The 24,239-nt window shown below is 51.7% G+C and overlaps 2 protein-coding genes across 2 annotated transcripts; one reads left to right on the plus strand and one right to left on the minus strand.

Moving 5' to 3' along the window:
* Positions 1-5,612: 5,612 nt before the first annotated feature.
* Positions 5,613-9,295, plus strand: SYNDIG1L (synapse differentiation inducing 1-like). The gene is made up of 3 exons (XM_010134859.1): positions 5,613-6,041; positions 7,283-7,420; positions 9,137-9,295. Exons 1-3 carry the CDS (start codon positions 5,613-5,615, stop codon positions 9,293-9,295), a joined length of 726 nt encoding a protein of 241 aa, XP_010133161.1.
* A 10,303-nt stretch (positions 9,296-19,598) lies between these two features.
* VRTN (vertebrae development associated) lies at positions 19,599-24,212 on the minus strand. Its single transcript, XM_010134860.1, has 2 exons — positions 24,183-24,212; positions 19,599-21,638 (listed from the first exon to the last, which is right to left on the minus strand). The coding sequence occupies exon 2, from the start codon at positions 21,627-21,629 to the stop codon at positions 19,599-19,601; it is 2,031 nt and encodes a 676-aa protein (XP_010133162.1). The 5' UTR covers positions 21,630-21,638; positions 24,183-24,212.
* Between the last annotated feature and the right edge of the window lie 27 nt (positions 24,213-24,239).

The following is a 24,239-nucleotide window of genomic DNA, read 5'->3' on the forward strand; positions in this document are numbered from 1 at the left end:
CCCACAGCCCTGAAGGTCCCCTGGCGCGGCTCCTCCAGAAGCAGCTCGGAGCTTCCTTGCCAGCCCCGAGAATGTATGTGCTCTTTCTTACCATTGGGAGCACAGCTGGGTCAAAAATCTGCTGCAGAGAAACATTTTTATCAGGGAGAATAAAGACTCGATTTCTACCTGGAAATCGCCCAATTTGACTTGTGAGCCTTGAAAAGCAGCCCATCACATCCCAATTCTCCAAGCAATTTAGCCTCTGTTGGAGCCAGGAACCCTTTGATGAAGCACTGGCTCTCTACCTGTCAGATCGGAACAAGCACTTTATTCACTTCTTTCCAGCTCTGACAAACCAGCTGCAGCAATGTTGTGAATTAGATGCTCTGCATCACAAATGCCTCAGCTATCCTCCCTCTAATCCACGTTCACAGGCTACATGTCACCTTCTTCCTTCCATCCTGATCCCCACCAACTTTTCCCCTTCAGCAGCTCCACCCTCACTTTCTTCTCCACCCTGCTTGTCAGGCTCTTTGCCTGGCTCAGATCACTTTGTTTCCCCTGCCCCATTCCTTTTGGCCATTTCCATCCCCACTGCTGCCCCTACCATGCCCCTTTGCTTTTCTGGGTATCACCTCTGCCATTGGGGCTGTCGTGCCCCACCCTACCTTCCTGATCCACACCAAGATCTGCCTCCCATGCACCATCTCCATGACTCTTCCACCCCCGGCCACCTCCTCACCCAATACTCCTGCCACAGCAACCTTTCCCAGGACCGGTGAAGGCTTTGTTACACCCCAGGGATGAACAGGCTCCCAGGCCCCATCTCCATGACCCTTCCCCCCCCGGCCACCTCCTCACCCAATACTCCTGCCACAGCAACCTTTCCCAGGACCGGTGAAGGCTTTGTTACACCCCAGGGATGAACAGGCCCCTATTGTGCATGCTGGTGCTGTGCTCAAGGCAGGAGCAGCAGTACGGAAACAATCACCTGCGGGAGGACTTGCGTGTTGGCCAGAGCATGACGACTTTCTGCAGCCCTGTCCTGTGAGGCTGATGAAAGTGATTCCTTCTCCCCTTGAGCTATGCTTCACCCCACAAGGCTCAGAGCTGGGACATGGAAGATATCCACACGGCTGTGCGCAAGGGCTTGGTCCGCCCCTGCTAAACACGAGCCACATAGTTCATGAGCCCTCACAGCCCTTCCTTCATCCTCATAGTCTCACTCCAAAATGCCAGCTTCCCTCTGTCCAATGCTCCGTCTTTGCTTCCCAGCAGCCTTCGTGAGCTGGTTTTCTGAGGCAGAATCGCAAGCTTGGATGCCCAAGAGGCAGAGGTGTTGTGCCCTGGCAGAACTTGGGCCTCTGCCTAGAAGCCCCAAAGCACTCCCTGAGAACTTCCAGGAGGGCCTGGCTTCTGGGAAGGCTGCTAGTCACATCTCCTGGGCTTTACTGGTCCATCAGGAGCAGGCCCACCTCTGTTCCAGAGCTATGGCAGCTGTACCTGGCTGTGATGCTGCTTCCCATCCTGCCAGGTCAGGAACAGGCATTTACACTGTCCCCTGCCCTCAGACTGGCCAGGACATGGCAGCACAGCGGAGCCCTGCTCCCTGAGGGCATCAGCCTCCTTGGATACTATCTTGAAGGGGAAAGCCTTTGGCCATGATGGGGGAACCTTCTTCCTTTGGAATCTGGGGACATGCAATGCAATTACAACCTGCTCATGAGCCTGGGAAGCAAGGCAGTGTTTGCTTCACAGGGCAATTAAATAATGATTGATTCCTAGAACAGCTACTTAATTCATTATTAACTGGGCTTATCATAGCCTGCATCTGTGCTGAGGGTCCCTCTGAGGGTTGCACTGCTGCTGACAGGGGCAGCCAGTGACCTGACCACCTCTTATGTTGGGGGGAAACACGCAGGATGGTCCCAAGGGGACCTGAACTGCACCAGGGACTGTGGTGTGGAGGTGGGAATACTGAAGCACAAAGCTAAATTTATTACCTCTTTATTTTCGTGCCTTATTTTGATGCCTTTTATCCAGTGCTCTTCCTGAGCAGTTGAGAGTACCCAGTGCAGATGCGCATTTTCCACTCTGCTGGGGACCACTGCAACTGGCCTGTAAAGCCAGCTGCAGGGGAGGCAGCTGTGAGGGAGGCCCTTCATTAGGGAGCCTGCAGCTGTTAGTCTCAGTGTTAGGACTGCAGCAACAGTCCAGCTCAGTCAGGGCACCGAGGTCTGCTCCCTCCCAGATGTGCCCTTCCCTGGGCTCACGTCGTGCATGTATGCTTGTATGTGGGCATCCTCCTTGTGCACCTCACATCTTCCCACTGTTACCTGCTGGCAGGACTGTCAAGACTAGCCCCTGTGAGCTGATGGGTGTACACACTATTCAGTCACACTGGTAATGAGGCTGGAGAATGGCCACTCTTCACCAATTTTGTCTTTTACAGCTTCTTTGCTTTCATCCACCGGCTTCATTCCTTTTCCCCCAAGCCTGGTTATTACCAGGCTTACTTTATTACCAGGCTTACTTTATTAAGTCCTTGTGTGGCTAAATTCACTGTAGGATCCAGATAATCCCAATGGGATTTGGGGACAACAGCAGGGCTGGTTTGGCTCTGTCCTTCCCTGTGCATGTGCATTTGAGGCTAGTCCTCACCCTCCCTGCCATTCCCTGTCTAACATCACCCCTAGAGGTTTAATGGCTCTTGTCTCCACCTGCAAACCCAGACCAATGTATGCAAGCACACACTCTTGTGCGCACAGGCATGGTCTCTATGGGACGCAGTGATTTCGATGACTGTGGAGTGGGAAGCATCTCTAACCCCTCCAGCACTGGGACTCTTCACATCAGCTGTCACAGAGGCGGTTTCAGCCTGGCTGCCTTCCAGCAGGTCTGAGAATGCTACTGTAGGCATGCTGTGACTCTGGCCCACGGCATTCCCGCCTCACTGCTAGCAAATGCGAGGACTGAGTGCTAGGACTGCGCTTGGTGGTCCCTTTGCCTATTTATGAGATGGTCAGTGAGATCTCTTTCTGCATTTTCCTCTTGTTCCTGTAGCCCCATTATTGCCCCATCCTGCTCCCTCGGAGAGCAGCATCCTCAGCTCCCAAGAGTGGAAGGCAATAAGGAAAAGAGTTTATTACAGGTAAATCTTTTATAATACCAGAGAGTAGAAGACTAGCATGGACTAAAATCTTCTAGCTGTAGCCCTAGCCTGTCCATGCTTTGTGCAGTGCAGCAGGCTCTGAGCTCCTGGCCCTGCTCTAAGGACAGCTCCAGGGCAGTTTGAGGGACCAGAGAGATTTGGGACCTCCCTGCACTCCTGGGTCTTCCTTCAGCCCTGCCCAGCCCACATTCACAGACACTTCCCCATGCTTCAGCAGTATTTTCCTGCTGTTTCTTTTGTTACCCACACTGTTACTCTTCCAAGGTGTGTTCACCTTGTGATATCTGTTGCCTGTCAGCCAGCCTGAGGTTAGCGGGGCAGCCACTTCCATGCAGGCAGCACCCGCTCTCTGGAGGCCAGCAGCCTACCTGCAGCTGGTCTGCTGGCAGTTCTCAGCATATTTGCAGACAGCTTCCTCTGGCAGCTGGCAGCAAGATCCCACGCCTCCCTACTCTAGCTCAATACCACAAACATGCCGTGAGATGATGCATGGATACCCTACCAAAAGTGTCAACTTTCTCTTGCTAGAGCTGGGCTTCTGCTCTGGCTGCTGCTCTCATGACACTCGTGGTCTGTTTCATTAAAAAGCAAGATATTTGATTGGAAATCTAAATTGCATGTTGAGGTAAGCAAAGTACAGGTAAGTGCTTTCCTTGCCTGAAAAGTGGGATGATGCTCTGAGCTTCTCTGGGTCTGTGTGGGAAAGAAAACTGTCTGTGGTACAAATACCCATCTCGCTTAAATATTTGGAAAATAGTTAATGATTGCCTGCTGCACAAGCCTATACAGGCTTTATCAGTAAGGTGGAAGACTGAAGAAGGCAGAGGATGGTTTTGGGGAGGGAGAAGAGGGCATTAGCCATAATGTGCAGTTTTAAAAGCATGAGAGTGTTTTTGAATGGCTCCATTTTCTTGAGCAGCTTTCCAAAATGTAACAACTGCTGCCAGAACAAAGCCCATCAACAGAGCCATTTAAAACTAGGTACCACACTCAAATCTGTGCAGTATGGCAGAGTTCAGCCAAGGGACCACTTGGGCTTTTCACTCTCTAGAGTCTTCATCTAGAACTTCTTTATTTATATTTTCTTCTTGAGGACAGATTTAAAGCCAAGATGATGTGCTTTCTATCCGAAAGCCTAGTGCACCTCAGGGAACCCTATAACAGGTGGAAGTGTGTCTCTGCTACACAGCATCCCGCGGGCGAGGCAGTGATGGAGGTCTCTAAGGAGGACAGGAACATTTGGTGTTGCAAGGCAATAAAGTGGCACAGTCTAGAAGCTGGGAATGTGCTAGAGAGCAGCTGTAAAACACAGGGCTCAGGTACTGAAGAGCACAAAGTAATTGTTTCTTTCTCCTGGGGAATGCTGATATTTCACTACACATTTTCTTTGTGCCGAGGTGGGTTGGGATGCCAAATGAACAAATGCTCCTCTGAAGAAAAGATGTTGAAATATTTTGTCTCAGAAATTTTAATGGAAAAAAAAATCATCACAAGGTTTCAACACATTGAAATGCAAGAATGAAAGGGGAGGGGGGGGTGAATTTCCCTGAGGAAGGAACCTCTGTTGACATTTGCAAGTGGGGATCCCATTTGGACTCTGCATTTTCTAAAGCCAGTGGCCTGGAGCCAGGGATGCAGGGCTGCTGCTGTACCTAGGGGTGGAGCTTGTTTAAATATGGCCCTGATACAATGGATCATTTACTTGTCGTGATTTCAGTGCAGTCTCCGTGGGGTCTCCCTTCTAACCTCTGCATCCCTCCAGTCCTCCTCACAGCTGGCTGAGCATCCAACACTCCTCAGCCCAGCCTAAACACCACCTCCATGTCCTCAGAGCTGCCTCCTGGCTTCCTTCAGTGGCTCAATGCTTTCACCTCAGCCCCCGCTCAGCCTTCTAAAAGCCCAAGAAAACTTTCCATGTCCCTGAAAGCCGGTTAGGTGCATGTGTAATACTCGAAGGGCTGTAATTCACTGTGTGGCCCTCTGCTTCGGGAAGACAGGGAGGCCTCTTGGGTGGCTGTCAGCCTCTTACCTACTTCTGTGCTGTCTGTTAGGCTTTGTTGCAGCAGACATTATAAAACAGCAGAAAAGATGCAGTAGATCCTGTCTGGCTGCACGTGGCCATCTCAAGCTGCATTGTAGATACAGCAAATCCTCATCTTAATCCAGTCTGAATCAGATCATCTTGTTGCATGGCTGCATGCTTATTTTACTACCAGCTGGGGAGAGATAAAGAGATGCTTAGTTTGCGGAGATGAGATAGCATTCAATACGTGGAGAGGTGGGGAGGGCTCTTGTTTTCTCCAGCATTGCAAAATCTTTCTGTTCGCACTAGTCTCATCTTGAAATTGGCACCTTATAGGCAAGAGGCTTTTGTGCTTCCTTTTCTTTCTGAGATAACAGCCTCTTCTCTCCCACTCTCTCTGCTCCCACAGGATCGCTCTCAGCCTCCACCAGCAGCATGGAGAGCGTGCACGAGGTCCAAAATCCGCTCTTGGCCACGGCAAACAGACACCTTTGCAGCAGCTATTCTTACCACCAGCATCACAGCCAGGACTACCCCAGTCATTGCTGCCAAGGGAAACTGTATTCCTATGTCTTCCAAAATACTGGTGGTGCCAGGACTCACCAGCTGCTGGATGCCAGTTCCCTGCAGCTGGCCGTTGAAACCTTGTATGGTCCCAATTTCATCCTTGTGAAGGATGAGACCATTCTCAAGGCCAAGGACAGCAAGACAGAAAGCTGCGAGACCACTTTTACAGAAAGCAAAGAGGCTCCATCTGAAGGTCACGACAAGCAAGAGGCGCAAGGGTCCTGCCTGATAGAGAGTGACATCTGCATTCAAACTGTGTCCTATGGGGTGGAGGAAGAGGAGCTCCAGGATTATGAGGTGAGCTTTGCAAGGTGGGATGGCACTAAAGTCCTCCTTTTGTAACCTTGGCGATCAGACCAAATTCGTGGTTGTTTATTCTCCATTCTTTCCCCAGAGCTTCCCCCCTAGACTCTACCATCTCCTGCCTCACCAGCCTCTCCCTGTGCACCCAATAGTTCTTCTTCCTCCTTATATCTGCTCACTTTTCTTCACTGCAGACCTCAGAAGGAGGTCAGCTTCCCTGATGGCAGCCTGGCTGCATACCTGCTAGGAGTGAAGTGGAGGTGCGGCCATCTCTGCAGGACCCTTGGGGTATGGGGACCCTTTGACAAGGGCAGCCTGCTGCTGCTGTCGCACTCGAGCTAAGGAAAGAGCAATCCTTACATAACAGCAGAATTCTCGTGCCTGGTGGCAGCAGACAAGAGAAAGTATTGTATATAAAGACAGGATGAGTCTTGCAAAGGAAGAATGAGAGCTGGCAAAGTAGTCTCCTGCTGCGATCTGTGCCCCATCGTGGCTTGAGTGGCAGTACAGAGGGTGGGAACATCATCCAGGACTTTGAGAGGTGGGAGTGGGTCCCCAAAGCCTGCTAGAGCTGATGTCTGATGAGCCAGCTATGCTGCTTTCAGTGACGGTGATGTGGCCTTTTCAGATGGCATCAAGGGTGTCCCCACCTCTTCATGCCTTCCCCACTAGGACACATCCCTTCCAGGCTGGTCTGTGGCTAGTCGAGCAGTGCCCACATGCAGGAGGGCTGACCGCAGCCACTCTGAGCAATGTGCTTGCTAAGTGGACAGGACACATCGCCCCTGTCATGGAGGCTCCAATTCAGCTGCTTTCCCTTGCTAAATTAGGTTAGCAGGGTATCGATCTCCTAGTCCCTAATGGGGATAACACGCTTTGTTTAAGTTTGTTTAACCTGACAAACAGTCAGTTCTGCCAAAGCTGAAGATATTTCAGTTTAAGACTATCTATCTCCCAGGGAAATCTCAGACTCCCAGCAAGCGAGCTCAGCATTTGCTCTGGCAAGGAGCCAAGAATCCACTCCACTGCTGAATTCCGAGTTACATTTCTCATCAAACTGGGCTGAGGAGGCTAAAATATTTTCGAAACTCAGTCCTTGAATTTGCAGGTGGGAAACCTATGACTTTATGTGACAGGGCCAGCAGACAGCAGGAGCTGGGAGGAGAGGGCCTGAGACAAAGCCTGCAGGGTGGTATGGAGAGGTGGGCATGTGCTGAATCCCTCTGGTTTTGCAGAGCGACTCCTCCAGTGACAGCGAAAGTGAGGATCGTTTCCTGATGCTTCCTCCCCGGGACCACCTGGGTTTGGCCCTTTTCTCTATGCTGTGCTGCTTCTGGCCCCTGGGCATTGCTGCCTTCTACTTCTCCCAAGGGGTAAGAGATCCTTTTAATTGCCTGCATGCACTGAATGCTAGGGCAAGGGCCGGGCAAACTACAACAGCCCTGCAGGTGACCTTTCTGGCCCTAAGGCTCATCATTTCTGTGCCATGCCCAGACACCTGATGGCTGAGACAAAGGGTGCTTCTGGATGTTGCCTCAACTGCTGTGAGGTTGCAAGTCCTCCAGTCTTGTGTGGGTTACTGGACCTTTGAGGCTTTCGGGTGTTACTTATGGTACTGGGGCTCCCCTTAACCCCTTGCCCCAGGTTCTCCCCCTCCAGCCAGTCTCAGGAAGATGGCATTTTCCCAAGTGCCTCTCATTCTCCAGTAGTGCAGAGGTTGTACACCATGACTCAGTCCGAGGCAGTTTATGCCTTCAAGAGTCAGTCTGCTCTGGAGACTGGACACAAAAGGGAGCCTGGTCTCCATATCACACTACAGCTCCTCTGGCGCTTTTGTTTCTGACACATGTTGGCTAAGCTGTGTGAGACACTGCCAGGCTGGCAGAGGCTGGGGGGGGGGGGGGGCTCCCTGGTCTCCATATCACACTACAGCTCCTCTGGCGCTTTTGTTTCTGACACATGTTGGCTAAGCTGTGTGAGACACTGCCAGGCTCTGGAGAGGGCGATGGCCCTCTGCCTGCACTAGCTCAGAGATGCTGCTGCCTTCTTGAAGGCTTAACCCAGAGCCTGGGCTCACTTACATTACTGTTGACCCAGAATAATTAATGCAGAGCCAGGAGATTTACTCTACATTTGCACAGATGCTGCAGTACCAAGAATAGATGGAGGGGAAGCATTAAGAAGTTAAGTCAAGAGGATCAAAACAGAAATGGAAAAGTGTCTAACATGAGTACCTGGCACAGAGGCTGTGAGAGGTGGGGAAGCTTTAACTGATGAGGACTTCAAGGAATGGCTGATTTCACATTTTTCCACATGGTGTAGGGTAGCACAGTGTGCTTGCCATATGATGATGATGTACTTGGTCAATTTATATTTATCTCCATTTGCTATAACTACCACTTTTGTTCACTCACTGAGGCAAGGACTATCTCTTTATTTGGTGTTTGTGTACAGTGAGTGCCCTGATCTCCACATGGCAACTTGAAGAGAAATATTGGGGAATATCAAGAGTAGCTCTGAATGTGCCCTGAGCACTCAGGAAAACTGGAAGTTGCCGGCCCAGAGAGCCAACCCCCACATCTGTTTCCATCACAGGCTCCATCAGCCCTTCTATGTCAAATAGGCTTCAGCTGAAAACCCTACGCAGGGACAATCAAATGGCAGCACAAGCAGAGCAATGAACCATGCTGTCTGGAGTCAGGTCCCTGCCTAGTACTGCCTAGTCAAGCAGTACTCGCTTTATGTCTGTATAGAGTATATTGGTGTCAGCCATCATCCCTTGTACCAACCACCTGCCTGGTCTTGTGAGGGTCCAGCCACCCACTCACAGCTCTGGTTGAATGCCCAGATGGCTGGGGATTTCAGACAAACAACCACAGCCCACGCTTCCCCTGGGGGCAAAGTCCACAGGGAAATGTGTGTAGGTGGCATTGCTGGGCTGAGCCCTCCTGGACAGATGCCTTGCTGTCTGTCCCCAGCCTTCATGGGACACACGAGGAAGGGGGCGTTAACTCAGTGAAACAACTGCACACAAGCTAAAAGGCCAGGTTGGTACTGCTGTGAGCAATGAGCATTCCTTCTCCTTCCAGACCAGCAAAGCTGTTTCCAAAGGAGATCTCCATCTGGCCAGTTCAGCTTCCCGCCGAGCTCTCTTCCTCGCTGCGCTCTCCATAACCATTGGCACAGGAGTGTACGTTGGAGTTGTGGTAGCACTGATCGCTTATCTCTCCAAGGGGAGCCACGTATAGCTGCCACCTGCACGTCAGCACCATCCCTGGCCACCGGCACTCCTGAGATCAAGCTTTCCTGCAGAGCGCAGGGCACCAGTGCCTGCAAGGGCTGCGTCAACGGCCAGACCCCAGCTTGAATGCCCTGCACAGGTTTTTTTCCTCTTTCAGACAAAGAGTAGACCCCTGGTCTCCCTGGGACATCCAACAGCAGGGAACTGGGCATTGCCTGGCATCTGGTACCAGGAGAAGCACGTTTGCCTGCTGGAAGATGTGCAGGAAAGATGCTGTGTGCTGATGCTGGGCTACTGCCACCACCCCTGTCCAGGGCCATGGCTTCCCCTCCAAGCCCCAAAGCTGGGACATCCATTGCTGGTGTCCAGGCTTGACCCATGAAGGGGGCATGCAGGGAGGAGAGGGGATACAGTGGTGGGGAATGACTCTGCAAGGCTGGGGTCCTGGTGATGTTTCCAGACTCCCATGATGGTGACAACATTCTTATTTCAGTGCCATGGGGTGGAACCTGGCCCCTCAGCTGCAGCAAAGTAGCAACACAGCATGGACATGATAGAGGGGCATGGTGCCTGCATATCTCTGCAGATGAACACCTGATCCATGGGACATCCCAGTTGCTGGCCTGTCCAGGAGGAAGGCAGACTGGAGGTTGCACACCATCACTCCCATCACGGGAGCAAGCTGGCAAAGACAGCAAGGTTTTCTCTACTTTAATAATGACTGTCATGATAATTGCCTGTTGCAGCCCCTGTAAGGTTGGCATCCCACACTGCTGGGCCCTGAAAAGACTTGTAATGGTAATTTCTACCCAAGAAATCACCTGGGAGGGGTGGAGTATGAAGGACTCCACTCTCAGCTCTAGGTCGGGGCCTCGCACACAAAGAGGGATGCAAAGAAAAGGCTTAGCTGACACACAGAGACCGAGGTGGGAGTGGTGTTTGTGAGGGGATGAGAAGGAAGACTTGGAGGGAGCCCAAGACACAGCGGTGACCCCAATACACTTCTTCCCATGCCTCGGACAGGGGTATCTCCACCCATTCAAAGACTCTGCTGACAAGGAAATCCCACGCATCTCTGCTTACATCTTTTGCTAATTTGTATGTTGGGAGTGACACATCAAGTGCTTCAGAGGTGGGTGTGAAGGCACTCACTGGCCCAAAGGGCTAGTGTTAAAAGGCCCTGCCTCACCCCCTTCCCTAGCATCCACCTTGAAGCTCCATTGCCCTGGCCATGGCTCCTCTGCCACCTCCTTCCTCAGTGTGCAGGGGGCTGCAGGCAGACTCTGGGTGCCCATCACTCCCTCACTGGGATTTCTGGGCAGGATGCAGCCAGCTCTGCAAGAGGCATAGCACGTTCCTCGAGCTGGATGTAATTCAAATGTACATTTCATCCTAGAGAAGCATGTTAATGTCTGCAATTGCTGTTGTATATGAGCCATGGAAGAGAGAAGCACATCAGAGACCTGTTCAGAAGCTGGTCCGGAAGTTCCCATTATGTTTTATAACACTGAAGAGCTAATAAAAAATCAGGAAAAAAAAAGACTGTGTCTATAAGGACATGGAGCTGGCTAGGGAAGAGAGCTTTATGGGGCTGCTGAGCTCACTTAAATTAGGAGGTGTTTATGCAGTTTCCAAAGGAAGTTGTAATCTAGCTGGTGTCTGAACAACTCAAGAGTACTGCAATGTGGATCATAGTGGGCAGCTAGTGCTGGGAGCAGGATGGTGATGCAGGCTTTTTGCCATGTGTGGATGGAAAAGAGTTAGGGAAAGAGAGACTGAAGCATTGTGTATGTTCAGGCTGCTCTGTGTGTGGAGAAGCATAAAATGTGCTCAAAGAGGGGCAGAGGAGAACAAACATGAGGAGAGAATAAGCAGGTCTTTCCTCTATGGTGAAGAGAGAGAGCAAATTTGCAGGGAAGGACTGAGGTATCCAGAAGAGATGAGGTGGCTTAGAGAGGAGAGATAAGGTTCACCCTCAACCAGCAGCTGATGGATGGTTTTTGTTTCCCTCCCCTCTGTGTGCTCAGCCTTCCTGGGCATGCATCCCTCCAAGTAACTGAACTGGACAGGAGTGCTGTTTCAGGAGAAGGGACATCCATGGGTGCCCATGCAGCAGGGGTGACCAGACCCACCACCCTCAGCTCAGTGCCATCCCAGCTAAAGCCCTCCCCACCTCTCCCCGTCAGGCAACCCCAGCCAGGGGGTGCGGGCAGCTGCTGGTAGGCAGGGGTGGGCAAGACCTCTGCTGGTTCTGGTCCAGACAAAACCACCAGGGCTGCTGGACCAAAATTGGCAATGAAAACCTGTTTGCTGAGAATTTGTAATTCTGTGGGCTGGTTCCCTGCAGGGGCTGCCCTGGCAGTGGGGCCAGCAGACCCCAGCACACTCCCAGACTCCTGCACTCCAACCCACCTCTGTCTTTTTTTTAACTGGAGATGCATGGGGAAAGACAGGGCTAAAGGGCCAACAGAATTAAAGTGTTTTTCGCTAACAGCCTGAATCTCTGATGATCTTGTCAAAGGAAGGGGCTGTGCCAAACCATCCCTAAGGGGGACATTATGCAAATAGATAAATTAGTTGGAAACAGCCTGAAGGGAAACATGTGGAAATTGAAATCTGAGGACCAGCACGGAGATTGCTGGTGAATAAATTGTTATAGACTCACAGCATCTGCTGCATCCACCTGAGCAGAAGGGAAGAAAGCCAAAAAGGCAGCAAGGCACAGCAGTCAGCAAAATGCAAGTCCCAGAAATTTGATTGAGCTTAAAAAAAATTTAAACTAATTATAACTAAACTAAACCCTGCTAGTGAGTGTGGAAGAGGTGATTCTGCCCCCTCCCTCCTGTCCTAGAGGAGTCCCTCTCCCACCAGTGACTCTCAGCCCCATGGCAGAGCTCTGTAATGGTTCTGATCCCAAAGGGGATACTCAGAAATTTGGGACAAAGGAGGAACAGGCTTGAATTCTGGCCTGGCAAAATGTCTAGGCCAGAAAGGAGAAGGGAGTGCGGGGCACCCAGCACATTGCAGCTGTGGAAGGTGGTGTGAAGGGCAGAGAGTGCAGAGACGGTCTGTGCCCATGCAGAATGGCAATGGTGGAGAGGGATTCCTGGTGGCTGTCGAGGGAGACTTTGGGGTTTGCTGAGCTGGGAGGGGAGAGGGGATGTGGGCTGGTTAAGTAGTGATGTCCTGCAAGGATGTATACAGCAACCTGCTGTCCTTCCCTGCACCCCAGAGTTTTCTAAAAATGAGAACAAGAGGTGCCTGATGGTCCCATGATATATCAGAACAAGCCCCCGCTTCTCCATTCTTGAGCATCAATTATTCATAAATTAGGACATCTATTTGCAACTGAGCTCTCTGCCAGCAGGCTGCAGGTACCTGTCCCTGTGAATATAGGTGCTGTCTGGCACCCCTACCACAGGCACAGGCCTGTAACCTCCTGGCCCCAGTAACCCCATCCCATTATCTCCTGCCCACTGCTCCCCAAATGCCCCTGCCCTGTGGCCCCACCAGCACTCCCAGCCCTTACCCTAAGCCAGAGACAGACAAAGTCACCAGAAAGCCTATTCCCTGCCCTCTCTCCCTGCACCCATGCCCAGATACCCCTCTCTCATCCCACGTGCTAAGCAGCTTTTGGACTGTGAGAAGTGCTATCACCAGGCATCTCTAATGCCCTCCTCCTGTGAGGAGAAAACCCCAGGGATCGAGCCAGCCCTGCTCCTTGCAGCTGGCTGAACATCCCTTCAATCCCTCGCCTGTGAGAGGTGCTCCTCAGCCAGGAGCTCAGGGCAGCGCTGTCTGAGGTGCACTGGGGTTTGGACTCTTTTCACAACAGTGGAAAACTTGTAACCTTCCAGCTTGGGCTCCTTTCATAACCTCCACGTCAAGGTGAGCACATCCTGGCACGCTTTTCTCTTTGGAAGCCACTAAGGACTGGGCAGATGGAGACCATGACAAGGGCAGGGCTGGCCTTTGAATATTACCTCCTTCTGGGATGCAGCCAGGGAGAAAGCTGCTGAGGAAAAACAAAAAAGCTGCCCCGGATACAAATCTGAGCGACTGATGTATCAAAGCCACTGCCTCCTTTCCCCTGCTCTGCTCACACTGATGGCCCGTGGCAAATCCTGCAGTACAGAAACAGCTCCACTGGCTACAGTCTAAGGGCTGGGGAGCAGTGACGAGGGATGCAGGGATGGGGCCATGCAGGGATGGGTCTCACTCCTCCTCCTACAGGGATGAGGCAAGAGGATGGAAGAGAAACAAGCTGATATAGTTTGTAGGAGACACAAGACCCCTGTGGGACCCTGTCCCCAGCTGAAGGGATCCACTGGGACACTGGTCCTCCTCCATCCTCCCAGACAACATCAGGTCATCCCCAAGTGGGCAATATGGAAACTACTGATGTGGGGCAGGGGGTGTCTTTCCCTTTGTGCTCCTTGATCTACCTGGAAGGATACAGCCCATTGCAGAGGCAAAGTGGCAACCTGTTCTCTGAGCCCTGCCCAGATTGAGATTGCAGCCAGTGCTGGTGGGGCACAATTGCCTTGATCCTCCCCCCATCTATCCTCTGGAGGCTGGCAAGAAAAGAGACACAAGGAAATAAAAGCGGAGTAAGTTCTTTGCCTCACTTAATGGCACAGTCAGTATTTTCACTTCACAGCAATCCAGTAAGGAAATAGCTAATTATCTGAGACGGGGTAGATTTTCTATTCCTGTCCAAAAATATTTTTTAAAAGCATTTAGCAGCGTATCTTTTCAACTAGCTTATCCTTTCCCCTTTGCTCCACAAAACTATCCTGCACTGGAGAGAGTGTGGAAAGGCAAAGCCTGTGGCAATGCCGTCCCTCCTGGGGCTGGTTGGGAGAGGATTTTTACAGGGAGAAGCCAATTAGGAGCCATCATTCAGGCATCAGCTGCTATAAAATCAGGAGGCTCTTTACCTCTCCCTCTCCCTGCAGATGCAGGCACCATCTCTCTCTTCCATAGCCTCTGGCAGCCACACATGCAGCAAGGCACGTTGGTGGGGCCAAGCTGTCCCCACAGGGCAGGAGGACAAGCGGTGCTGAGAGCGCACAGAGCACTACGTGGGGAAAGCTTGCTGGCGACAAGGCACATGCTGTCCCCATGGCCTGTTGTGAGCCATGGGGCTTGCTGCAATGCCGTGGGAGGGGTTGGTTAACGGGGATGATGCACCAGGGGTGTTAGCATCACCCTCCACTGTGCATTTGTGCCCCTGTGGTGCCAAGGCGGTGTACCACTGCACAGCCCCTTACCCACTGTTCCCCTCTACATCCCCACAGTGTTCAGGTGCAGGGATGTTTGGGGATGTGCTGCTCCTCTGAGCTGACCTTGGGTTTGGTGTATTTGGGGCCCAGGCTGTATCTCAGAGCCACGGTCTTTGCAAGTGAACCACAGCTGCCCTTTAGAAGGTATATCTTAAAAATACAATTTAAATATCCTCACAAGTGATGGTAGAGCCTCTTACACCCACCCCACAATTCACATGGCCAGGATTTTTCCACCTTTTCTCAGCAAGCAAAAGAAGTAGCCACCCAGGCATCTGGGACGCAGTTCACATGGCTAATTTCCACTGATGTTGAAAATGCATTGCTTTGGTCTCATGGGTGTGGGGCTCCTCTCTGCTGACAGCCCTTCGCTTTGGTGCTGCCAGGGTCTGCCCAGCTGCCCTTCTCCTCGCCGTCATCTCTGCTGCCTTGAAGAGACTGAGCTGCTGGGCTCTCTCCCTGTACAGCTCATCTGACCTACCACTGCTCCTCTCTGAAGCTCCCCGGTTCTTCCTGAGCTCTTCCAGACTACTCAATTCCAAAAATGCTGTGGTGTCCTGCAGCAACTACTCTAGTACTGGACACAGACAACACAATCCTCCTGCATCTCATTGCTGCTCAGGAGCTTTTCCGGCTGCAGGGCTGCACTCAGCTCGCTCCCATCCTTGGGAGCCTTTCAGAGTCCTCCCAGCAGAAATCCCCCACCTCTAACAGAGGCCTCCTCTTCACTTGTGGAGACATGGTGCTTAACTGGATTTTAATCTGTTTAGTGTTCGCTGGCTTAATTTTTAAACCAATCTTGTTGCTTAATCAAAATGTCAGGCAGAACTAAACTCAGTGTCTTGTGGAAGTCAATGTGCATTACAGCAACATGATCTCCTCTGGTGACCAAATTCTCACCTCAACTGTGAAGTTGGACTGGTGGCTTCGCCGTTCACAGGCAAAGGGTACTTCACCTGCCCTACACCTTCAAGTATGCCAGTGTTGGCTGTAGCAGGACAGTTCTGTCTGCACGCTGGGATGGAGCCGCCTGCAACTTCTCCGTGTCGTCACGGATGGGTGGACAAGCTTCTCGGGTTGACAAACAGCCAAAATCTGTCATTTTAACTGTGTCCCTGCCTGAAGCACGGTGCTTAAAGTCCTCTGTATCATCTGCAATTCAAATGTGTAACAGGCATGTGAAATCTGGTTATAAGGGCTTAATTCCTCACAAGCCATAACAGCATAGAAAGGAAGAAGGGTATCTGACCTTTGGGAACACTCAGCCCTGAAAGTACTCCACAAAGGGGTGGCTGCCTTGTCCTGGCACAGAGAGTTGAGGGACAGTCCTGCAGACAAGGGATCTGAGCCAGCACTCTCCTTCCTGCTGCCACAGGCAGGCTCCCTACCTGCTCCCTGACCAGATGCATGCAGTTACAGAAATGCTAAGAAGATAAAACTATTCTTAGGTGTCTGAGTTTGGTGTGAGGTGTCCATCCTGCCATAGCTCTCCTGCCTTGCCCCGAGACTGCATTTACTGAAGTGATAAGGAGAGATGGGGAGAGGGGCAAAGGAATAAGCCAGGGAAGGAGAAATTAAATGCAAATACATGCAGTATCTGCCAAAATGCCATCCTCAAGCTAATATATCAGTCTAGGCAGAGGCAGTAAATTCTTGACAGTATTAAGCTAGAAAGATAGGTTTTTTTCTTTCCTGAAGTGCTTTCATATCTGAGTAATTTCTCAAAAATTTCAGTGTATTCCAGGTGATGACTGTGCTAAATTAACATTACACATTAGCTCACTTGTTTTCTAGAGGAGGAAAGGAGGGAATGCTGCATCTGGACCTTTTCAAACTGCTGGGATGGAGCCAGGCTCCATCAGGTGAGGCCTGTTCAAGAAAGCTACCATGGGTATTAATGGGTTATTAATATTTTAGAAGATCTGTTGGGCTGAAGGGCAAAATCTTTGAGGATCCTTATGAGGATCAATGTTCCATATTTTCTCTAGTAAGTCAGCATAGGAAGGAGGGGTGCCTTGGTGCCATTTGGAAATACAGAATACAGGGTTTGGAAATACAGAAAAAGAGTAAAGTAACTGGTCTACCTTGAAGGCAAGAGGGGTGGAGACAGGATGAAATGCAGGGCAATGCGATGAGGAGTTGCCCGCAGGAACTGCTGCAGCAGGCAGGGAGCTCCTCAGCCAGCAGAAAATGAGGAAAGGCCTGAACCATCGCTGCAGCATGAAAAGGGCAGATCTAATGTGAAGATAACACAAATTAGATAAGCTCCCCAAAGCTTTCCTTGGGCACAATCAACTATTTCTACAGCATGGTGTCCAGGCAGCCCACTGCACTGCCCACCTCCTGCACCTGCAAACCCGCTCTCACAGACATGAATGAGGTGCGTTAGTGGTAGAGCCCTAAATTGCAGGTGGACGAGGAACTGGTCCCCATGGACTTTGCAGCCACCCACCCTCTGCATTTCACTTACGTTTTAATTTCCATCTTTAGTGGGGATTACTGCTTTTAAGCATCCACCTGCAAGGGTGTTCAGGTGGCTAAACCTCACTCCACACGTGCAAATGGAGAGATTTATCTACTGGTGCCCAGCAGTGCAGCAAGAAGCAGCTGAGGCCACCTCAAATTTATCCCCTGCCAGGAGCATCCGTTGCTCAATGTGAGACCAGCATGACAGGTATGAATCAAGTGCTAGTTTCCCCCTCATTTAAACTCTGCTCATCCACAAACTACAACAGTAAATAATGAGCACCTACCATTTTGGTGGTGCCTGCTGGTAAACACCCACCATAACCCTGCTGCCAGTCAAGGCACAAGAAGGTAGAAATGTAAAGGCACTTATAAAACCCCTCGGAGGGATAAGTATTATTTTCCTACTGTGGCCCACCCAGGCATTCAGCTAAGGGCAGAAAAACCGTGACACCTAGTTCTCTTCACAAAGGCTCCTCAAAAATGTCTTGCAAGAGGGTAGTGGTTGCAGGACAAATCTCTCTTGAAAGATGGCCTTGGGCTTTCTTGCCCCATTCGCCACTACCCCCCTGCATGGTGGTGAGAACATCTGCACAAAGGACACAGAGCTAAGTGGTACCTGAAGTGGTACCACTGTCTCAGCACAGCTCCTCAAGGGCTGCCCTACCATATAGCTCAGGCCCAAGGATGCCACAGGATGACCTTGAGCCCCCCTTTCTTGAGTAGGCTCATGCCCAGGAAAGCTCAGCAGGGCTTTCTAGCACAGGTTTCCCTCTGCTTAAGTGGTTGGTGGTCAGTGAAGCCAGGCTGCATCTGGAGCAGGACTGGGCTGCAGTAGGGACTGAAAGGTCCCAGACACATTGAAGGCGGGGGGGGAAGTTATTTGCAAGCAAGGGTGTTATTGCATCTCAACTCCTAAGAAGATCACCAAAGTTCCCTATCACCCTGCAAAGGCCTGAGGGTAAGAAAGGACTCAGCCCTCCTGTTAGACCCAGCCTCAGAGGCCGATTTTCTAGGTGCAGGGCTTAAAAGGCTCTTCTCTCACATTTGTAGGGTGCTCTGACTCCCAGCAGCTTTGGGGAAAATAAGGGGTACGCAGTTGTCACCACTCTCCTCAGCAGTAGCAGCCAACCCCAGACTCTCCGCAGCTCAGTCCTGCACAGCCATGCTGGCAGATACCACAGGGGAGCTCACACACTGAAGGAGTCACGGCTTTTTCAGAGACACCCAGCAGAGCATGAGCAGGCAGAGACTCCCCAGCCCTGTACCCCGAGACACTGGCAGGACAGAGGTGCAAACAGCTGGTTTTAGCCTCCCAGTACAGCACCACCACTTCAGGGCATGACTATGTGCTGACAATCTCAGACACTGCTGCTGTGTCAACTGCATTGTCCCCAGCCTTGCATCCAATCTGGGAGGTGAGTCCTGGCCTCTCACCAGGAAAAGCACAGCACCTATCAGGCTTTCACAGCACCACCAAGCAGCAAAGGACATGCACAGGAGCAGGGACTGAGGTGCGTGCAGGCACCCTCTGCCCAAAAGCCAGCTTTAAAAGCAGACATAGATGGGGAAGTCTTGACCAGAAATCACACAAGCAAGAGTAACAAACCGCACAAAATTAGGAGTGGAAAAGTCTTTATTGCTTCAGTTTCTTACAAGTGAACTATGCATCTACATTTGCTGCGAGGAGACACCCACACCGAGCTCAGCTTGCAGCACAGCACCGGGGATGCAGGGACACTGGCCACACAAAGTTCAGTCTCCCTGACTTCCCCCAGGCATCAGGGAAGAGAGACCCTAAGAAAGTAAGGCAGCTGCCAGCTGTAAGAGAGTAAAGGACTGTGTGAAAGGTTATTGCTGCAAGACCAGAAAGGTCAGAGACAGCTTCTACAGAGCTTGCAAAGGACACGGGCTCCTAGCTTAGCATTCCCAGTAGACAGACTATAGTGGGGACACAAACAAGTCCCCTCCTCTATCAGCTGCTGCACCCTCTCAAGAAGATCAGGGCAGCCAGATGCCAGCATTAAAAGCCAAAACGCCAAGGTGACATTAGTGCTGACACCAAGGGCAGCTGTTATTCTCCTTAGCTGGATGGAGCTCAGATCAAAGATGTCTGTCCAAGCCCTTCCTCACCTGCAGCTCAGCCAGTACTGCTTTGCTTGCCAAGGGGATGCTGGGCACCTCCACATTACTCATTCAAGCAAGTGCACAGGGCAGAGAGACCTTCACATTCTCCACCTCAGGAGGCCTGGCAGCATCCTGTGACGCTGACATGGTACTCCCTTACTTGTTCACCCTGAGCACAGAGAGGACAACCCCTGGCCCCTCCCCTTTGGGACAACTCGGTGCTTTCTCCTTCCACTCCTCCTGTCTGCTGGAACAGTCACTGTGCAGACACTCTCATACCTGATTGAACCACACAGAAAAGAAATCCAGAGACTAGGAACAAAACAAAACCAAGCCAGAACAAAAGTTAGAGTGGGGCCCAGCCTGGGCACCCCACCAGAGAGCCAAAGGTCGCATCAAAGGAGCTATGGCCAAGCCAGCTGACAACTACACTCAGGCATCCACAAGTGTCAGCCCATCATGCAGGGCGCGTTTCCACATGTAGTAAGTGGAACGTGCCGTGAGTGGGAAGCGGGCACTAAACTCCTTGTAGGTGGGGAAGGTCTTCGACTCAAAGCGCTGCTGCAGGAACAGCTTGGCCTGCGCCTTGAACTGGGCAGTGGCAATCACATCCATCACAAACATCCGGCTGTTGGCTCTCTCTGACATGGCGTAGCCTGAAATGGTGGTCTTGTATGGTGCAGTTGGCACCAGCTTGTTTAGGTGCTTGGTGGCTACCTCCATGTGGCACTGGGGCACTGGGGCACCTGGGTCCACTCTTGCAGGTGCCAGGGAAACCACCTGGTTCAACAGCCGGCTGGAGCTGGTCCAGGGCAGGCGATGCTGCCCAAGGACCCAGCCACTGCCCTTCCAAAACCAGTAGGCTGTGGAGGAAAGAGATGGGTAGCGCAGACGGTACTTGCAGAACGGCAGTCGCCATTGCTGGACCTGCCTCTTGGCCATGTCTCGCAGCTGCTTTCTCCAGCATAGAGAGGGTTTGAGCTGCAAAAGACTCCTGGGGGCTGGACGATCTCCATCCAGCCTCTTCCTAACAGGCACACTGCTTGTCTTCAACTGCAGGAATGGCTTTCCTATCACTAGAGGTTTCTGGTTATCCAAGGGAGACTGGGGGGGTTTGAAGTTGGGGTTCTCCTTGATTGCTTTTCTTCGCCAGTTGTAGTAAGTGGACCTAGAGATGCCAGGGAAGCTGTGCTTGAAGCACCTGTAAGGCACCAAAGTGTTCATGGAAATGCATTTCTCCAGGTAGGATTTGGCTCCTTGCATGAAGATTCCTGCTTGGATGGGGTCTAGAGAAGGACTTGGAGATCTTAAGCTCCCCCCTGAATTTGCTGGCTCATCCACATCAGCCTTTTTTGGGACATCCTTGTGAAGCTCCTGCAATCCATAGGCCTCAGCCGGAGCAAAGGCATCACCATTGACCGTGCTCTGCATCTCATGCTTCCAGGCATAGTACGTGGATCGGGAGATTTCTGGAAACATTTGTCGGAAGTGCTGGAGGGGGATTATATTGCCCTCCTGAAAGCAGGATTGGAGGAAGTGTTTAGCTGCAAACCTGGCAGCTGCTTTCTGCCGGTGTTCACGAGACTGGCGCTTCCAGCGGTAGAAGGTGCTTTTGGTAATACTGTACCGGTCACGCAGGTTTGAGTAAGTCAGCTGGGGGTCACTGTTCAGCAGCTCAAGAGTCTTCATGGGCTGGACAGGAGGCTCTGGTGAAGGTATTTTGGGTTCTAGCTCCTCCAGGCCAACCACAGCCACAAAGTACTGTGCTTTGAAGACCTGCTGGGAGAGCTGCTGCCCTGACCACATGATGTGGAGCGTGGAGGTTCGTGGGCCACACTTCCTGGGTCGGATGAGCCGGTTGAAATAGGGACGGATCTTCAAGTTGCTCATGGGGTAGATGGAGTAGATGTTACATTGCAGTACTGAGGCAAGAGCATAGACATGCCACATGTTGGCAAAAGTGCCAGGAAAACAAGTAGCTTTGATATCAGCATCAAAGATGGCCTCCAGAATAGCCATGGGAAGGCTGGTCATCTCTGGGGTCTCTTCAGTGCAGAGGGAGTAGCGGGCAGCCTGCAGCATCACCTTGGAGTCAATCATGCCATTCAAGTAGTATTGCTTGTGCAGCAGCATCTCCACCACGGTACGCACCTGCAGCTCCAGGCTGAGACTGGGGTTGCCCCAGAGAAGCACACTGGCAGCCTCAAAGAGGCGGTTCCCCTCACCTTTGCAAACCAGAGGCAGCATGTTACTTGGGGCATCCTCAGGATAGAGGCTCCTGGCTACTCGGTCAACCTCCAGCTCTTCTTGGAATTGTCTCCCACAATAGCTAGGCAGGGAGAAAGATGACAGGGTCCTCTCTGCCTCCAGTGCAGCACTGGTAAGGCCCTCCAGACCAAAGCATTCAGTGGCTTCCTGCAGCTCCTGCAGCACAGTCTGCACCAGCTGGTGCCGCTGGATCATCCTGAAGGATGGCAAAAATAAAGAAGTCACCAGAGATGAAGGCAGCATACACTCCAGACTGCCAAGGGCCTGGACTCCACGTCCAACTCTTCTCCAAAGGACAGGATGCGGGGAGATATAGAGGAAAGGCCACTGTTCACTCCTCTGCCCACTCTCCCAAGGACAAAGAAGGAAGCCTGGGTCCCCACAGGCAGACCTGAGACCTCAAGTGGGCAGCACACATGGCACACAGCCTCCAGAGACACTTGTCTAGGTGAAACCAAGGAGTGACTGCATCCATCAGGGTAGGAAAACAGGTCACCTCCTACCCTTGCATGCCTGGCTTCACGTTTGGCCTCACCCCTATAACCAGCTCTCCCACCAGTAGCTCCATCCCTTTCATTTTACCACCCTGCTACCAGCACCCAGATTGAAGAGAGCCTGAAGGAGAAATGTTTGTAATTTCTGGAGGAAGGGATCTGTGGCACTGCATGGAGGCACCCAGCTCAAGCTGTTCTGCCCAACAGAAGGGGCAAGGAGCTTGCTTCCTCCCTTAGAGCAGAACACTGTAGCTGCACCCATTGCATGCACCAAAAACCGTTGTCACAGAACCTGGAGTGGAAGGAAGAGCCAGAACCAGCCCAAGTCACAGTTACTGCTGACTGAGCTGACACTAGATGTCACCTCCTGCTCAGCAGACACACACCGCCAGCCAGGGAGAAGCCACAAAAGGAGGGCTTCTCCTAGACGAGCTACCAGACAGGAGGCAACCTGAAAGTGCAGACAAAGCACAAGCATTGGGAGAGTAGTTCAGAGGCCTTACAGAGCCCTCTTTCCTGCCTGAGCCCATCCCAGTTCGGTCCTCCTTCCCTTCATCCACATGCCAGTTCCCACTCGGGCAATCCAAAGGGTCATACCTGCACCCCCTCTTTGTCAGCTTTGGTCCTAATGCTTACATGGCTCTACCCTCACCACTCCAGTAGCTTTCACAACTGCAGTCCATACCCCATGATCCAACTCCATTGATGCATCCCTCTTCAGCACGTCTACCCCATCAGCCAAGCCAGTCTCTCCTTCTTGAACCATTTTTTTCCCCAGGGACTACAACACTTCACTCAACCAGGAAAACCAATCTGGTCCATTTTCTCCTAAGGCTCATTGACATGCCATGCTCAACATGTAGAGCATCACTTTGTAATCTACTTGATTCACATCCCAGTTGGAGATCCACCTTCTCACAACACTTAACAGATTTGCAGATCTGACAGGAAATGGAGAAATAGCAGGACCAGGCAGGAAAAGCAGCAGCTCTGCAGCAAAGCAGACATCCCTCCCAACATCTCCTGGTATCTCAGCATACTGCTGCAGATAAGGTTAATATTGCCATAGCATCTACAGCCCCTGGCCATGACCAAACAGCAAAGAAAACAAGGTGCCACAGAATCACAGCTCCATCCCAGCTACTTCACTACAAGGAGCCTCTGTGCTGCTATTGCCCCTTGCCTTTAATCAGACCACAGCTAGTCTCCAAACTGACCCCTTTCTCCTGCTTCAAGCTTCCTCAGTCTCCTGTATGTCAGAGGCCAGGGTCCTCTCTTACAGCTGCTCCCACAGGTATCAGAGACAGCACAAGAGAACACACACAGCTGTGAAGCAGGGGAGAACAAACTCATCCTAAAATCATGGTCTGAGTGAGTACGGGGCTGTCTCTTTGGGTCAGGTCTGTATTGTTCTCCTGGAAGCCTGTAGAATTTTACAGACATCTACAGAAATTTTGGCTAAGCTCATGGTGAACAACGTGTGCTTGAGGAGCTGAAGCAAAGGCATCCCTCAGGAGAGCTGCAGGGCCGACAGCACCCACGTCCTCCTTTTCCATGGCCTGCCAAAGCCTTTCAGGACTGGTCACCTCCCTCTGCAGCAGCAGCCACCACTTCCCTGCAGCAACCCCTGCAGCCTGGCTTGAGTACTCACCTCCAGCAGAGCCAGGAAAGGCAAGACAAGCTTTTCCCTGGAGTGGGTAAGGAACTGACACAGGCAACAGTATCAGCAACAACCCTGGTCTGTATGTCCGGGGGCGGGGGGCATTTCCCACCCCCTTATAGCTTGGGGGGAGTGGGAGGGCAAGAGAGAGACCTGGAAGCATGTTCCTTCAGCATTAATCCCACAGCCTCAATGTCGCTCTGCCACTCTCCCACAGCTCCCACTGCCCAGAGCAATAGCAATCCTAAGGCAAACCCTAAAGCACAGAGGAGATCCCGGGGCAGGGCAGAGAGGCGCTCAGATAAGGCAGAAGCAGAAGTCAGCCAAGCTGAGGGTTTGGTTCCCTTGAGAGGTCAAACCCAGAAACAATCAACATACAGGATTTGCTGCAAAGGGAACATTTTTCCCCACATGCCTCCAGCAAAGCCAGCTGAACATGGCAGACAAGAGCTCCCTAAACTGCCTCAGCACCAAGAGCCAACCAAGGGAGCTTTTTGCCACTGATAAAGGAGGCTTTACCTAACCTGGCTGCTTTTGCATTTTAACAGATAAGCAAGCACTTGCAGACCACATTCCCTCACCTAAACTGATGTGATGGGCTGGTGGTATCCAGTAGCTCAAGTTCCCCAAGTCAGCTGCAAAAATGCTCCC

The sequence above is a fragment of the Buceros rhinoceros genome, unplaced genomic scaffold, assembly GCF_000710305.1.
Source record: "Buceros rhinoceros silvestris isolate BGI_N320 unplaced genomic scaffold, ASM71030v1 scaffold42704, whole genome shotgun sequence".
Classification (NCBI taxonomy): domain Eukaryota; kingdom Metazoa; phylum Chordata; class Aves; order Bucerotiformes; family Bucerotidae; genus Buceros; species Buceros rhinoceros.